This window comes from Phocoena phocoena, chromosome 12 (genome assembly GCF_963924675.1).
Source record: "Phocoena phocoena chromosome 12, mPhoPho1.1, whole genome shotgun sequence".
NCBI lineage: Eukaryota > Metazoa > Chordata > Mammalia > Artiodactyla > Phocoenidae > Phocoena > Phocoena phocoena.
The window spans coordinates 51,712,591-51,727,753 of record NC_089230.1 but is presented as its reverse complement, the minus strand read 5'-3'; the positions used below and the strand labels follow the sequence as shown (position 1 = coordinate 51,727,753).

Genomic DNA, 15,163 nt, shown 5'->3' with positions numbered 1-15,163 from the left:
TAGTATGACACAATTTATGTAAATTTTAAGAACAAAACTTGCCAATACATTGTTTAGAGAAACACATGCACGTGACTTTTTAATTTAAAAAATTTTTTTTTAATTTTTTATTTTTTTGGCCACACCACAGGCTTGTGGGATCTTACTACCCTGACTAGGGATTGAACCCAGGCCCCCTGCAGTGGAAGCACAGAGTCTTAACCACTAGACCACCAGGGAATTCCCTAAAAAACTATTTTTAAAGAAAGCAAAGGCATCATAGACCCAGATCAGAAGCATGGGTACAATGGCCACTACACTGCACAACCCCAGGGGTGCCATCTCCACTGCAGTTAATTTGAATGGCACTACAGATGAGTATGAGTGAGTTCCTAGAGTTATGCATGCCCATACGTGGTGGTACTGGCATTTACCTTCGGGACAGGCAAAAGGAAAAGACAACTATTACAAAGAAAAGTGGGCAAAGGATATAAACTGGCAAATAAAAGAAGAGAAACCTGAAGAGCCATCGAATATATAAAAAGATATTCAATCTCACTACCAATCAAGGAAAGTTTACAAATTAAAACAAGGTACCATTTTTCATCCATGAGACTGATAATACTTAAAAATCTGATAACATGAACTATTAAGAAGAATGGGGGGGGGCTTCCCTGGTGGCACAGTGGTTAAGAATCCGCCTGCCAATGCAGGGGACATGGGTTCGAGCCCTGGTCCCGGAAGATCCCACATGCTGCAGAGCAACTAAGGCCATGCGCCACAACTACTGAGCCCGTGTGCCACAACTACTGGAGCCCACAAGCCTAGAGACCGTGCTCCACAGCAAGAGAAGCCATCGCAATGAGAAGCCCGCGCACCGTAACGAAGAGTAGCCCCCACTCACCGCAACTAGAGAAAGCCCACGTGCAGCAACAAAGACCCAACACAGCCAAAAATGAATGAATGAATGAGGAATGGGGGAAAATATTATGTTCATGAGCTTGTGCAAATGTAAATTAGTAAAATTAGGCCATTTTTTAGTAAGATTGAAGAAAATATAATTACTTTTGGACCCAGAGATTCCTATTCTTTATTTTCTTTTTAAAAATATTTATTTATTTATTTATTTTGGCTGCACCAGGTCTTAGTTGCGGCACATGGGATCTTAGTTGCAGCATGCGTGCGGGACCTAGTTTCCCGACCAGGAATCGAACCCAGGTTCCCTGAATTGGGAGCTCGAAGTCTTACCCACTGGACCACCAGGGAAGTCCCCAGAGATTCCTATTCTAAGTAAACACCCTAGAGAAAGTTTCAAAGGATGATACCTCCATAAGTAAATTGCTGCAATGTTTGAAAGAAACTTTAGGAAGGAAACAACTGGGAATAATTTATATATGAATTGTATAAAGGAGCCAAAATATATGTATAAACATGGAAAGACTCTCAAAAATAAAGTGGACTGAAAAAAGTATCACTACATTATTTCTATTAAATTAAAAAAATTTTAAATATATCTTAGCTATATATGACATAATCAGAACTCGTTAACATGTTGTGTTTGTGTGCCGGCAGGAATGATATGGAAGAGTGAGAAAGATTCAGGAAGGAGGAGACTCTAAAGAGTAAACTCCTTGAGAAGGTGAGAGAGGGTGGGGTTCAGAGTGGAGGGAGGGGGCTTTGGAATTGATCACGCTTAAAATATCTTTCTTTGGTGATTAGCTAACCTTGAGGTTTGTGATCAGTGAGGCTGTGAAAAGAACTTTCTTCTCCAGGTAATTTTTCTTCATTTAAACAAGGAAACAAATAAATAAGTAGTAAATTGTAAGAGAAAATAAAAGAAAATAAAGCCTATAACAATGTTGAGAGTATGGAAAGTAAGGCTGCTCCTCCTGTATTAAAATATAACGTTAAAGTCACCTACAGGCCCCAATGAAAAGTGCTCTGATTTACTCATCACTTTATGTAAAATTAAATATTTGAGCTAAATTAAAAGCTGGAGCCCAGGGACTTCCCTGGTGGCGCAGTGGTTAAGAATCTGCCTGCCAACGCAGGGGACACAGGTTCGAGCTCTGGTCTGGGAAGATCCCACATGCTGTGGAGCAACTAAGCCCGTGCACCACAGCTACTGAGTCTGCGCTCTAGAGCCCGCAAGCCACAACTACTTAGCCCATGAGCCACAACTACTGAAGCCCGCGCACCTAGAGCCCATGCTCTGCAACAAGAGAAGCCACTGCAATGGGAAGCCTGCACACCGCAAGGAAGAGTAGCCCCCTCTCGCTGCAACTTGAAAAAGCCCGCGTGCAACAATGAAGACCCAACGCAGCCAAAAATAAAATTAATTAATTAAAAAAAAAATTGAACTTCATTTAAATAAATAAATAAAAATAAAAGCTGGAGCCCAGACTTGTAGGCTTAACTCTGATTTCAATTCTCAGTGTCTTTTGGTCTGACCCAGTGCAGCAGCCCTGTTGATGGAGTAAAAATTTAGTCCACTAGGTGGTCTAAACCAGTCAGAACTACAATCGCTACAATGTACTACAGCAGGGGCAGGTTTCTGTGAAAAAAATTAAAAATCACAAATATGTGTATACACACATACCACTTCTTAATTTCACAGCAGTTTTTTATATTAATTAGCATTTTAAAGTTAAAAATCAACTTGATTCATCTAATGAAATGTTTATTTTGTTTTAAAGGCCAGTGACTAAGTTGATTTTATGTAATCCAATAGCACTGCATTCTTTTTTTTTTTTTTTTGTGGTATGTGGGCTCATTTTAATGCTGTGGGTCTTGGATTTTTCTGCGATCACCAACCCCTTCGAACATGTTTGAGAGTTATAGACTGTTGTCTCCAGAAAAATGCACACACCCCCACACCCCCAGAATTTATAACCTACTTGGTTGCATTTGTGCAATAAGCAAAGGCAGTTACAAATTGTATCAAGTGCTGAAGTGACAGAACTTCATATATTGTATCAGTTTAGCATATACTGTTGACATTTTACACAGGTGATATACAGTTGCATTTACTATTTTAAGTCATTTGTAAATGACTACAAATATATTGGTAAATCTGCCAAGAGTAGGAGTTAATCATTATTATTATAAACTGACAAGGTTGCTGTATGGTTATAGGTGATTATGGAAGGAGATAAAAGAATACAGTGGGGCTTCCCTGGTGGCGCAGTGGTTGAGAGTCCGCCTGCCGATGCAGGGGACACAGGTTCGTGCCCCGGTCTGTGAAGATCCCACATACCGCGGAGCAGCTAGGCCCGTGAGCCATGGCCACTGAGCGTGCGCGTCTGGAGCCTGTGCTCCGCAACGGGAGAGGCCACAACAGTGAGAGGCCCGCGTACCGCAAAAAAAAAAAAAAAAAAAAAAAAAAAAAAAAAAAAAAGGGCAGGGACTTCCCTGGTGGTGCAGTGGTTAAGAATCTGCCTGCCAATGCAGGGGACATGGATTCAAGCCCTGGTCCAGGAGGATCCCACATGCCGTGGAGCAACTAAGCCCATGTGCCACAGCTACTGAGCCTGCACTCTAGAGCCCACAAGGCACAACTACAGAGCCCAAGTGCCACAGCCACAAATACTGAAGCCCGCGCGCCTAGAGCCCATGCTCCACAGCAAAGAGAAGCCACTGCAATGAGAAGCCCACGCACCGCAACGAAGTGTAGCCCCCGTTTGCTGCACCTAGAGAAAGCCTGCACGCGGCAACGAAGACCCAAAGCAGCCAAAAGTAAAAATAAATAAAATTAAAAATTTAGTAAAAAAAAAGATAGCTGTTAAAAATGGGCAGAAGAACTGAACATTTTTCCAAAGAGGAAACGCATATGGCCAACAGACACATGCAAATATACTTGACATCATGAATCATCAGAGATATGCAAATTAAAATCACAATGAGAGCCGCAAGAGGGAGGAGATATGGGGATATATGTATATGTATAACTGATTCACTTTGTTATAAAGCAGAAACTAACACACCATTGTAAAGCAATTATACTCCAATAAAGATGTTTAAAAAAAAAAAAACATAATGAGATATTACCTCAGGCCTGTCAGAACGACTATCATCAAAAAGAACACAAATAACAAATGTTAGCAAGGACTGGAGAAGAGGGAACACTTGTACACTGTTGGTGGGAATGTAAATTGATGCAGCCACTGTGGAAAACTGTATGAAGGTTTCTCAAAAAACTAAAAATAGAACTACCATATGACCCTGCAATTCTACTCCTGGGTATATTTCCGAAAAAATGCAAAAACACTAATTTGAAAAGATAACATGTACCCCAATGTTCATAGCAACAGTATTCACAGTTGTCAAGATAGGGAAGCAACCTAAGTGTCCAACTTGGAGGATGGACTTGGAGGGCATTATTCTAAGTGAAATAAGTCAGACAGAGAAAGACAAATATTGTATGATATCATTTACATGTGGAATCTAAAAAACACACCAGCTAGTGAATATAACAAAAAAGAAGCTGACTCACAGATGTAGAGAACAAACTAGCTGCTACCAGTGGGGAGAGGAAAGAAGAAGGGTCAATATAGAGATAGGGGATTAAGAGGTACAAACTATTAGGTATAAAATAAGCTACAAGGATATATTATACAAAATGGGAATATAGCAAATATGGAGTATAACCTTTAAAAATTGTGACTCACTATATTGTACACCTGTAATTTATATAATATTATACATCAACTATACTTCAATGAAAAATAAATTACTTAATAATTTGTTTATTTTATTTTTGGCTGCATTGGGTCTTCGTTGCTGCCTGCAGGCTTTCCCCAGCTGTGGCAAGCAGGGGCTACTCCGTTGCGGTGCGTGGGCTTCTCATTGTGGTGGCTCCTCTTGTGGAGCACAGGCTCTAGGCGCATGGGCTCAGTAGTTGCGGCACACGGACTCAGTAGTTGTGGCACACGGACTCAGTAGTTGTGGCACACGGGCTTAGTTGCTCTGCAGCTTGTGGAATCTTCCCCAAGCAGGGATCAAACCCTTGTCCCCTCACTGGCAGGCAAATTCTTAACCACTGTGCCACTAGGGAAGTCCTACTTAATTAATTAAAAAGAAAAGCTTTCTTCAACAATGTGGAATCAATCACTCAGCGTGCACTTCCCGCTCAGCTCAGAGCTGGCCCTGTCCTCTCTCAGCAGCCCTCCCGGCGCAGTCCTCCGAGGCGAGGCTTCCAGCAGGGGTCGCTGTGCCGCTGCCATCGCCGCCGTGCCAGTGCGCACCGCCCAGCCTGCTCTCACCGCGCCGGCGCCGGCGCCGGCGGAAGGGGAGGGGCAAGGGCAGGGCGGGGTGTGGAGTCTGGCGCTCGGCGAAGCCATGGGGTGGGGGGCGGGGCGGGGAGGGGGGAGAGGCGGTGACGTACAGGTAACTGCGCCCCTGCCCGGCGATCGGTGTCCACTGTTCGCTCCCGTTGCAAGCACATGGGAAATACGGGTAGGGCGAGCTCCAGTCCCCCTCCCGCGCTCCTGCCAGGTCTCCGCGTGAGTCTCTGGCGTCCTGTCCCAGCCGGGCCAGCTCGGGACGCCCCGTGGATCCGGGGACTCTTAGGGGCCTTGCGAACCCAGCGGGCCGAGGCCGTCTTCCCCTGGGCCCGGCCGTTCCTGTTGGCTGCAGACGCAGACCGCGAGCTCGAGGACGCTGGTGTCCAGTTTCCCTTGACCTTGAGGACCCGGGAAGGTGCGCAGCCCGACGGGGGTAGGGAGGGAGCGAGGCGAACATGACCTTGTTTCAGGACTTGGTCAGCCTCTGAGGTCTCCAAGAGAAGAGAAGATTTTTGTTTGCAGTTGAACTAAAAGCAGTTAAATCAGGTTTTCCATACGGAGTAGTTAACAGGCCTAGGAACATGGAGGGATTTCAAATGTCCCGCAGGTCAAGGACAGCGTTGCCTCTACATTCCAGTCGTTGCTTTTCTTACAGCCTTCGGTTAGTTCACCGATTTTATGTTTCTCCTGAAGATTTCACTCTAAACCTTCAGTGAAGGAGCCGTGATACTCCCCTTACGTCCACGCTGTCGCCAAAGAAATCTTTTAAAAAGCACTCCTATCAGATCACTTCCCTACTTAAGGTCTTGCTATAGTTCTCGTGCGTTCTGGGTAAGTCCAAGCTTTGATAGGGAAGGCCCTTGGAGATCTAACAAGACTCTTACCCATCAGCCCAGCGCCATCATTGTTCTTCATTGTAATGCACCGGTTTTTTTGACCTACTTTCACAGTATTTAATTAAGCACTTAACATGTGTCAGGCACTATTCTGGGCACTTGGGATTGAGCAGTAAATTATATAACATAGCAGATAAGTACTATTGCGAAAGAAAGTAGAACGGGGCAAGGGGAGATTTGGAGGACAAGACACCTGTTAAATGGAGTTGGAATGAGTAGACCTCATTGAGATGAAGGTGATTTGTCCATGCAGATATCTGGGCTAAGAGTGTTCTGGGCAGCTGGAACAAAGGAGTCTACCCAGAAGTGTGCCTGTTGTGTATGAGGATCTTCAGGAAGGAGCCGAGTGAGCGTGGGTGAGAGAGGCAGGAGATGAGGTCAGAGCGGAAATGAAGGGGATAGATCACACAGGGACTATAGGCCAAGGGAGGGATTTTGCTTTTCTCTGTGCTTTTATAAGGTTGTGAGGGAAGGAGTGACATGATATAAATTACTTTTTAAAAGACTCACTCTGACTGCTCTATGGAGAACACACTGTAATGGAGCCTTTGTAGTAATCCTGGTGATAGATGGTGGCCTGAATCTGTGGTAACAGTGGGAATGGTGAGAAGTCATGGGATACTGGACATGTTTTGGAGATAAGCCACATGATTTCCTGACATTATGGATCTGAGTACGGGGGAAAGAGAAGAGTCAAGAGTGACTGGAAGCCTTTGTTCTCAGGAACTAGAAGGGTGGAGTTACCATTAACTGAGATGGGGAAGGCCACAGGTAGAGCAGATTTGGGCTTAGAGATATATCAGGAGTTTGTTTCCGGGCCAATTAAGTTTAAGGTGCCTGTTATGCACCCAAATGGAGATGTCGAATAGGCAGTTGGATGTTTTGTCAGGGTTTCCAAGACCACCCCTAGGTTCATTGATTTCACTAGGAAGACTCAACAGGATTCAGCTGTGGGTCATGGCTATGATTTACTACAGCAAAAGGATACAACATGCAAGGAAGAAGATGCATGGGGCAAAGTCTGGAGGGAGCCAGGTGCAATCTTCCAAGGGTCCTCCCAGTGGAGCACACAGGACATGTGGCATGTCAGCACCTCTGCCTCAGGAAACAATTACCTAGTTTGTGGGTCTCCAGGCCCCTTCTTTCTCTACTAGCTACTGCCTCTGTTAAACAGTGGGAAGAAGATGTGAAAGGAGGTGAAATGCAGATCTGTACAATTTGCTCATTCCTAGCTCTGATTTGCTGGAGTTGGAGATTGAAATAAAGTTTAGAGACTCACTGGCTTTCATGAAGTCATGATCTGGTATCTTCTGCAAAGTCAATATTGTAAGGATGTAATGTATGTCAGTAAATAGTCTTTCTTGTCCTGAGATTTTCCTTTTTAAAATAAATCATTGAGGGAGTTCCCTGGTGGCCTAGTAGTTAGGATTTCTGCTGTGGTCTGGGTTTAATCCCTGGTGGGGGGAACTGAGATCCCCGCAAGCTGCATGGCACAGCCAAAAAAAAAAAAAAAGAAAAAAAAAATCATTGAGAACTATTGTTAATATTTTTCAGTAGCAGTCAGTACCCAAGCTAATTTGGGGGAGTGAGAAGAGTAGAACCGGTGTTTTCATACGTATTAGTATCTAATTCAACCTTGACCACCCTGTGAGGTCAGCACATTAATTACAGCTGGAAGACTCACCTAGTACAGTGTGCATGGCCCTTGGTACATGTGGACCAACATGGCCTTTTGTAGGAGGAAGCATAAGTACAGTACTAGATGTAAAGTGTTCATGGTGTGTATGGTTTATGTTGTAAGAATGCCAGGATACCACACTTGGGAAGTAAAACTGAATTATTGTCTGTTTCAGGTCGTATGAGCCATGGCTATGACTAGCATCAGATTGCCCAGCAGCGTTTTAAGAAAGCCAGATGCCTGGATTGGGCTCTGCGGAGCGCTACGAGGGACACCTTCACATAAACACTGTGCTTCCTGGAATCGATACTTGTATTTGTCTAGTACCAAGTTAAATGCTTCAAATTATAAAACATTTTTCCATAACATTTTCTCACTGAGACTCTCAGGGCTTTTAATATCTCAAGAATATATTTTCCCATTTTCCATAAGACTCAAAAGTAATGTAAGCTCTAAAAAATCCACTAAAAAGACTCTGCAAAAAATGGAAGATGAAGGGGACTCTGATGAAGAGAGTGGACATCATGAGATGAGTGAGCAGGAAGAGGAGCCAGAGGACGACCCCAGTGTGGTCAGAGACCATAAGGACCTGGACAAAGTAGTGCAGTCTTTCCGATATGATGTTATCCTGAAGACAGGCCTAGATATCGGGAGAAAGTAAGTATATGCGTTTTAATACAAAATCGCTTGTCCGCTTGTTGGTTATTTTAAAGCAGCATTACCAATTACATGGCTTATATTATGGTGAAGAGTAATCATAGATGTGAAAGGGTCTTACAGGTAACCTGTTCCAATTATTTCATTCTATAGATGAGAAAACTAATTCCCAAAGAAGTCAAGTGACTGCCTGCAAGTCCCACATGGCACATTTCCTTGATTCTAAGACACAATCAACTTTGTAAGATGAACCATTGATGTAAAAACAGCTTCTTGGGGAAAAAAGGAATCACCATGTTAGATGTATATAGCAAGCATAGAATGCACCTGGGTTTCACAAACGCTACAGTGAGAAGGTACCTCTTAGAATCAACAGAAGCAGTATAACATGGTGGTTAAGACTGCAGGCTTTGTAGCCAGACTACTGGGGTTTCAATCCTGGGTTGTGTATGACCTTGGACAAGTTACTTAAAATCTCTGTGCAGTTTCCTCATCTGTAAAATGGGGGTAATAGAACCAGCTTTAGAAGGTGGTGGCTAGGATTAAATGAGTCTATCGACCTAAAGCATTTATAACAGTGTGTGGCACATAGTGGGTACTCGGTATGTTAGCTATGATGATGAAAATACTGTGTGTGTTCATATATAGTGCATAGAGATACTAAGTGTAACTTTCAAGATTTCTTTAATATTCTCATTCCTTCTCTGCTAGACTAATTGTATAAGAATAGTGATCCTCATTGTTCATTCATTCCTTTAGCAATCATTGTGTGCATACTGCATGCAAGATAAGAATTGTGGTATGAAAAATAAATTAAGAAAGATTCCCTTGTGTAATTTGTATCTTTATGTCCTGATTTAAAGGCATAGTTCAGTTTTTAACTCTGAACCCACAGGCACCCTGGTCGGGACTTGAATGTTCTCTAAAATCTGGCAGGCTCATGAGGGGCCTCTCCCTCTCTCACAGTAGTAACTGCTGCTGTTCTTATTAGGAGAACCCCAGATGTCAGTCGCCTGGAGTCAGAGCACTAAAACGAAAGGGCACTCGTTTTTGTCTGTATCCTGCCGTGGTCTGGTTGCCCCAGTGATCAAATTCAGAGAGATCAGCAGCTGCTGGATTGGAACTTCCCCATCCTCAGTGCAAATTAGCAGAGGGTTTCTCAACAGCCTCACCATACATGGGGTGCCTGGTTTTTCTCACAGCACGTGAAGGGAAGGGAGTGCCCACTCATTATGGCTGTCGTGAATCACAGGCGCTACCACCTCTAAGGTGACTGCTGTAGGGGGAGTCACGTGGAGAGCACCGGGCCCACCCTGAATGCGCTAGATGCGGGTTCCAGCCCCCTTGGAAACCCCAGCAGGGCGCTGGTTACCTGCCTGCTGGCGCTAGCAGGTCTTTGCAGCAGCCAGCATGTACTCGGCAGTGCCCTTTGGTCTCCCTGTTTAGATATATATGGAAGCAGTTGACTTTCACTTTCCCAGCACCCAGAATGGAGATTTTGTGGGGAGGCCAGTCACTGTCAGGATAAGCATTACAAACAGCTGGTACTTTTCTCAAAATTATATAATTGTTTTGAATATATTTCTATTTTAAAGCACTTTGATTTTTTTCTTCTTTTTTTAGCAAAGTAGAAGATGCATTCTACAAAGGTGAACTCAGGCTGAACGGGGAAAAATTATGGAAGAAAAGCAGAACGGTGAGTTTTGTTGTTGTTTTTTTGGCTGTGTTGGGTCTTCATTGCTGTGCGCGGGCTTTCTCTAGTTGCAGTGAGCGGGGGCTACTCTTAGTAGGGGTGCGTGGGCGTCTCATTGTGTTGGCTTCTCTTGTTGCGGAGCACGGGCTCTAGGTGCGCAGGCTTCAGTAGCTGTGGCACGTGGGCTCAGTAGTTGTGGCGCACAGGCTTAGTTGCTCTGCGGCGTGTGGGATCTTCCCAGACCAGGGCTCGAACCCGTGTCCCCTGCATTGGCAGGCGGATTCTTAACCACTGCGCCCCCAGAAAAGCCCACAGTGAGATATTATGACAGCCAGATATTTTTGTCTGTTGTTCTTCCAGTACTCAGTTAATGCCTCCCCCAGTTTCCCCCGGGGCTCCTTCTTTAGGGCATCAGTGGCTCCTCGTGTATGTCTGTCTTGCCCCCTCTAAGGTCTCCCTCAGGCCTGGTCACATAGCTTCAGTTACGCAGACCACTTGCTCTTTGCAGCCATAATGACTTTGAGATGAAGCTTTCCCTTTTTTAAAAAAATTTTAAGACAAGTCACTATCAGAACTGGCAAAAATCTATTAAACTTCTAAGTCATTAATGTCAGCCCCCGTGAAATCATAATAATCAGGCTAAATCCATGTAGAGGCTTCTTTGGCCTGCTGTTACCTGAGCAGATGTGCAGCTCTGTTCAGCTCAGCAGTAGCCCCCCACCCCCAGTACCTGCTGGATACACTGCTCTGTGTGCAGGGCAGCCATCAAAAAGAAGGTTTCATATTTCCTGACAGCTCCATATCAGTACTATTGTTAAGTGAAAGAATCACTCACAAGTGTTATAAGAAAATGTATTTTTAGTATCCAGTGTTATAATAAATGATATATATATTCTTTTAAAAATGAATTTTTGTAAAAAGTTACATATATACATACATAGAATTAAAATATTAATACTACTAGTATTTATCTTTGAGTGGGGCACTGTGGGTTATATGTTCTTCATGCATTTTATTTTCTGAATTTTTTACGAGTATGTTTCACTTTTGTAATTGGAAAATATAATGATAGTAAAAGTTAACAAAACAATTTTTAAAAGTATATGACAGAGACCCTTAAAAAGTTTGGAAGACACAGACCTATGAGGCATTGGCAGACATAATCTAACTCTTAGTCAGTGTCCAGGGAATAAATGTTCCAGGGAAGTTAGACACACTTTTGAAGGTTGTTTTTATTTTAGCTTCTTTCCTATTTCAAACACTCCTGGGATTGGACGACCTGAGCTGCATCCTGTACCCCTGGGACATGGGAGGGCGTGAGCCATTGGCCACGGACCTGGGTGAGCACTGAGGCTGTCTTCAGTCTCTGCTCCCCAGACTCAGAGTGGTTCTTGCAGCTGAGTGGACAGGAGGGGGGATCCCCAGTGCTTGTCTTGGCCACCAAGTCACAAGGCCCAGATCCCTCTGATGGCACCTGACCTGACAGGTTCGGACTGCAGGTGTCAGTCCTTGCTCAGTGAGCTGTAGGAAATCAAGCACTCCAGACATGCACCTGGAGATCAGGTCCCTCTTGTCCCTTAATTGCTTTTTCCTGCTTGTAGCCCAACCCCCTTCTCACCAGCCACAGTGTTCCAAAGACAAGATCTGTTCTTGGTGCACAGTGTCTCTGCCAGGGCCTCATTTACAGACACCATAAATCTATTTTTCTCCCTGTGCTTTGAGATATTGTTAACTACAGTCTAACTGCTGCTTCTTCATTCTGCCTTGGGTGTTCTGTTGTCTTGGCTGCCTTCCAGATTTCTCCTGAGGGTCAGCAAAGGAAGGGGCCAGCATTAACACTCGGCTGCCTTGTTACTAGGAGGCCTGGTAGCCATAGTAACTGCAGCTAAGGGGAGATTGGAAATGTAGATGCTTGGAACAGCCCCTAATTCCAGCCAGTTTTGCTTTGTGCCTACTGTGCCGTCTCCCACGGTAGAAGGGACAGGGCTTTGCAGGGAAAGAGGAACACCTCCCCTTCCGTGGCCTGCTCCGTGGGGCCTGAGCCTGGCTGCCTGCAGCTGAGCAGAGCTTTTCTGTGAGTTGCACACCAGATGGGGCCCAGAGTGCTGTGGGTGCTGGGTAACTGTTGACCTAAATAGAGGGTGTATGGAGCCCAAATATGGGACTGAAGCCTTCCTAACCTCACCTCTCCCTGGGATTCACCGGGTAAAGGAGAAACATTGCTTCCCTATTCTCTGCCCTAGAAGAAAGCCACCAGAACGATCCACTCTCCTTTTAAGGGGCAGACATCACACATAGTATATCCACGAAAGGGTACATGAGAAGGGTTGCCTTTTTCTCTGTATACCCTTTTATACCTTTTTTTAACGTATTGTATCATGTGCTTATATTACTTATTAAAAAATGAATTTTAATGACACAAAGTTATGCCAAAAAAGGTAAAGCAGAGTTCCCAAGCCGTGTATTTCTGAACATTGATTTTAAGTGTCTACACAGTTTGGGCAAATGGTCATTTAAAAAAAAAAAAATTGAATCCAGCAGAACTTCAGGAGGACTGACCGCCCTTCCCCGCGACTCCCCACTCCCACCTCTGCCCAGCCCAGATGATGCCTTCAAACCCACAAGGAGAAGCAGTCTTCATGCCTTGCTGTGGTTTGAGTCTCTCTGCTTCTCAGCCCAGAGGGGAGAGTTAATGGTTTAAAATCAGCCCCTGTGAGTTTTACATCCAGCCGCCTGGATTGACCAGTGTGGCATCACGGTGAGCAGGCGTGCATTCCCACGTTGTAGACTTAGTACTGGGCCTGCGGAAGCCTCGAGTGGGTGGCTCGCCCTAGTGAGGTACAGATATCCCAACAGCGTGAAGTTAGACTGCCTCAGGGCATTCATCGACAAATGAGGCAAACATAAGCATTTGTCACCATGCTCCTTAAACACAAGCCCCCAAGCAGGCTTTTAAGTGGGTACCTGTGCCCACTTAGAGTCCATGGCCCACACATGGAGGTCTGTCCCTGTCTTCCTGTCCATCTCTTCACCACTGCCCCCATCCTTGGCTTGGAAGCGGTGGTGAATGGTCTGAGACAGCCTCTGGTCATCCTGGCTTGTGTTCTAGTAGAAGCATGTGGCACCTGGGCCGGTTTATCCCCTTCCTGAGTTGCTGGGCAGATCCCCTGGGATCCTGAGCTGCCAGGACCAGGTGTCTCATGGGCTGTTTGCACCATGGCAGCACTGATGTGACTGCCCCCAGGGCATGTCCTGCGCTCGCTCAACCCAAAGCTCCCATCTGGACAAAAACGGGTTTGACCTCAGCCCTTTTAACCCAAGTCAGCATCCAACTCGACCCTCTTTTCTGTGGCATTCCATCCTTGTGCGTTGAGTCCTGTCTCCTTGGTGATGTGGCATCACTGGCGCTAGCCAATGCTGGAAAGCAGTTTATTTACTTCGATTTCTTTAGGAGATGCAGCTGACCGTTGTTCCACTGTGACAGATTTCCAACAAATTGTGCCCTGTCCCCAATGATGTAGCTTAACTGTGTTGAAATCAGTGAAAGTGTTACACTGAAAATTGTCTTCTCAGTGCATGTAGTAATTACTGTGCTCATAATCTCTAAGGTTGTGCCCTGCTTCATCTTCTGCCACTGTTACAAAATAAATGCTTCCATTCAAGTGTTTCCTGAAGTCATGCAATAGACAAAACTGAAGCCACACAGGCCCTGTCCACGAGCAGCCAGTTGTCTCAGCCTGAAGGAGGGACACTGGCCCCTATTGAGCCACATGGTTCTGAGGCATCTGCCCGGAGAGGGGGGCCCTTTCACCTGGAAGCACTAGGGAGAAGTGACCATTACAGAGGAGTCACCTGTGCCCCGGGTGGTGGTCGCCCAGTGAAAACTCAAAGGAGAGACGTTTGCATTGGCCGAGTTTCCCAAAATGTAACGAAGGTTCTGTTTTCTTTTTAATTTTCAGGTGAAAGTGGGAGATACATTGGATCTTCTAATTGGAGAGGATAGAGAAGCAGAAACAGAGACCGTGATGAGGATTCTTCTGAAAAAAGTGTTTGAAGAGAAGACCAGCAGTGAGAAGTACAGAGTGGTGTTACGGCGGTGGAAAAAGTTACAATTGCCCAAAAAAAGTACGCTCAAATAAATGGATTGCTTTTTAGTGACAAAGCTGCTTTCTAGTGGTGGGGGAAGGGGCCAGGTTAAAAAGAGGACGTTTTTACTAAAATAAGGTTCTCCTACCACTTGTGGAATCTCCTGAGCCAATTTTGTGGAAGTCAGCATTCGTATCATGGCTCCTACAGACGCTTCCCTTGGCCTGGATTTCCCTCCCAGGCTTGATTTGTCCACAGTTCGACCTCGTGAGCCTGAGTGAGACATGTGCTGAATGAGCTAAGCCCAGAGAGGGTTTCCGTGACCAGCCTGCTGTTTCCCACGTTATCTACCTCGGGAGGCAGTGTAAAATAAACTGGCCTTGTTCTTAGTGTCATTTCAGTTTTATCCCTGTCAACCAGCTTCCCTGGGTTCAGGCTTCTTAAGGCAAAACCAAGCCAAGTCAAGGTCCCCTTTATCTCCTTAGGGGAGCAGCACTGGGAGACCCCTTTATCCACTGACCTTTCTGAATTACCAACATGTTGGCCTTAGTTCCCTTCAGTTTGTCTCCAGAAGTCTGGATAGTAAAGTTGTTCCAACTGATTCCAAATGGGCTAGTTAGGGCCCATTTAAAATTAATTGTTTAGGGCATGGGGTTGATAGGCTAAGGCAGCTGGAGGCCTTTTGTATGGCATGCAAGTTAGGAATGCCTTTTACATTTTTATTTATTTATTTATTTATTTTGTGTGGTACGCGGGCCTCTCACTGTTGTGGCCTCTCCCGCTGCGGAGCACAGGCTCCGGACGCGCAGGCTCAGTGGCCATGGCTCACGGGCCCAGCCGCTCCGCGGCATGCGGTATCTTCCCAGACTGGGGCACGAACCTGTGTCCCCTG

The 15,163-nt window shown here is 45.2% G+C and overlaps 1 protein-coding gene across 1 annotated transcript; it reads left to right on the top strand.

The window, feature by feature from the left end:
- Positions 1-5,334: 5,334 nt before the first annotated feature.
- MTRES1 (mitochondrial transcription rescue factor 1) lies at positions 5,335-14,418 on the top strand. The gene is made up of 6 exons (XM_065889135.1): positions 5,335-5,364; positions 7,712-7,772; positions 7,920-7,921; positions 8,011-8,492; positions 10,116-10,188; positions 14,145-14,418. The coding sequence occupies exons 4-6, from the start codon at positions 8,023-8,025 to the stop codon at positions 14,322-14,324; spliced, it is 723 nt and encodes a 240-aa protein (XP_065745207.1). The 5' UTR covers positions 5,335-5,364; positions 7,712-7,772; positions 7,920-7,921; positions 8,011-8,022; the 3' UTR covers positions 14,325-14,418.
- The last annotated feature ends 745 nt before the right edge of the window (positions 14,419-15,163 follow it).

Excerpts from the sequence above, each read along its gene's own strand:
- MTRES1 (XM_065889135.1), top strand. The coding sequence starts at position 8,023 with ATGGCTATGACTAGCATCAGATTGCCCAGCAGCGTTTTAAGAAAGCCA. Across the intron at positions 8,493-10,115 it reads GGCCTAGATATCGGGAGAAA|CAAAGTAGAAGATGCATTCT; the intron begins GTAAGTATATGC and ends TTCTTTTTTTAG. Across the intron at positions 10,189-14,144 it reads TATGGAAGAAAAGCAGAACG|GTGAAAGTGGGAGATACATT; the intron begins GTGAGTTTTGTT and ends TTTAATTTTCAG.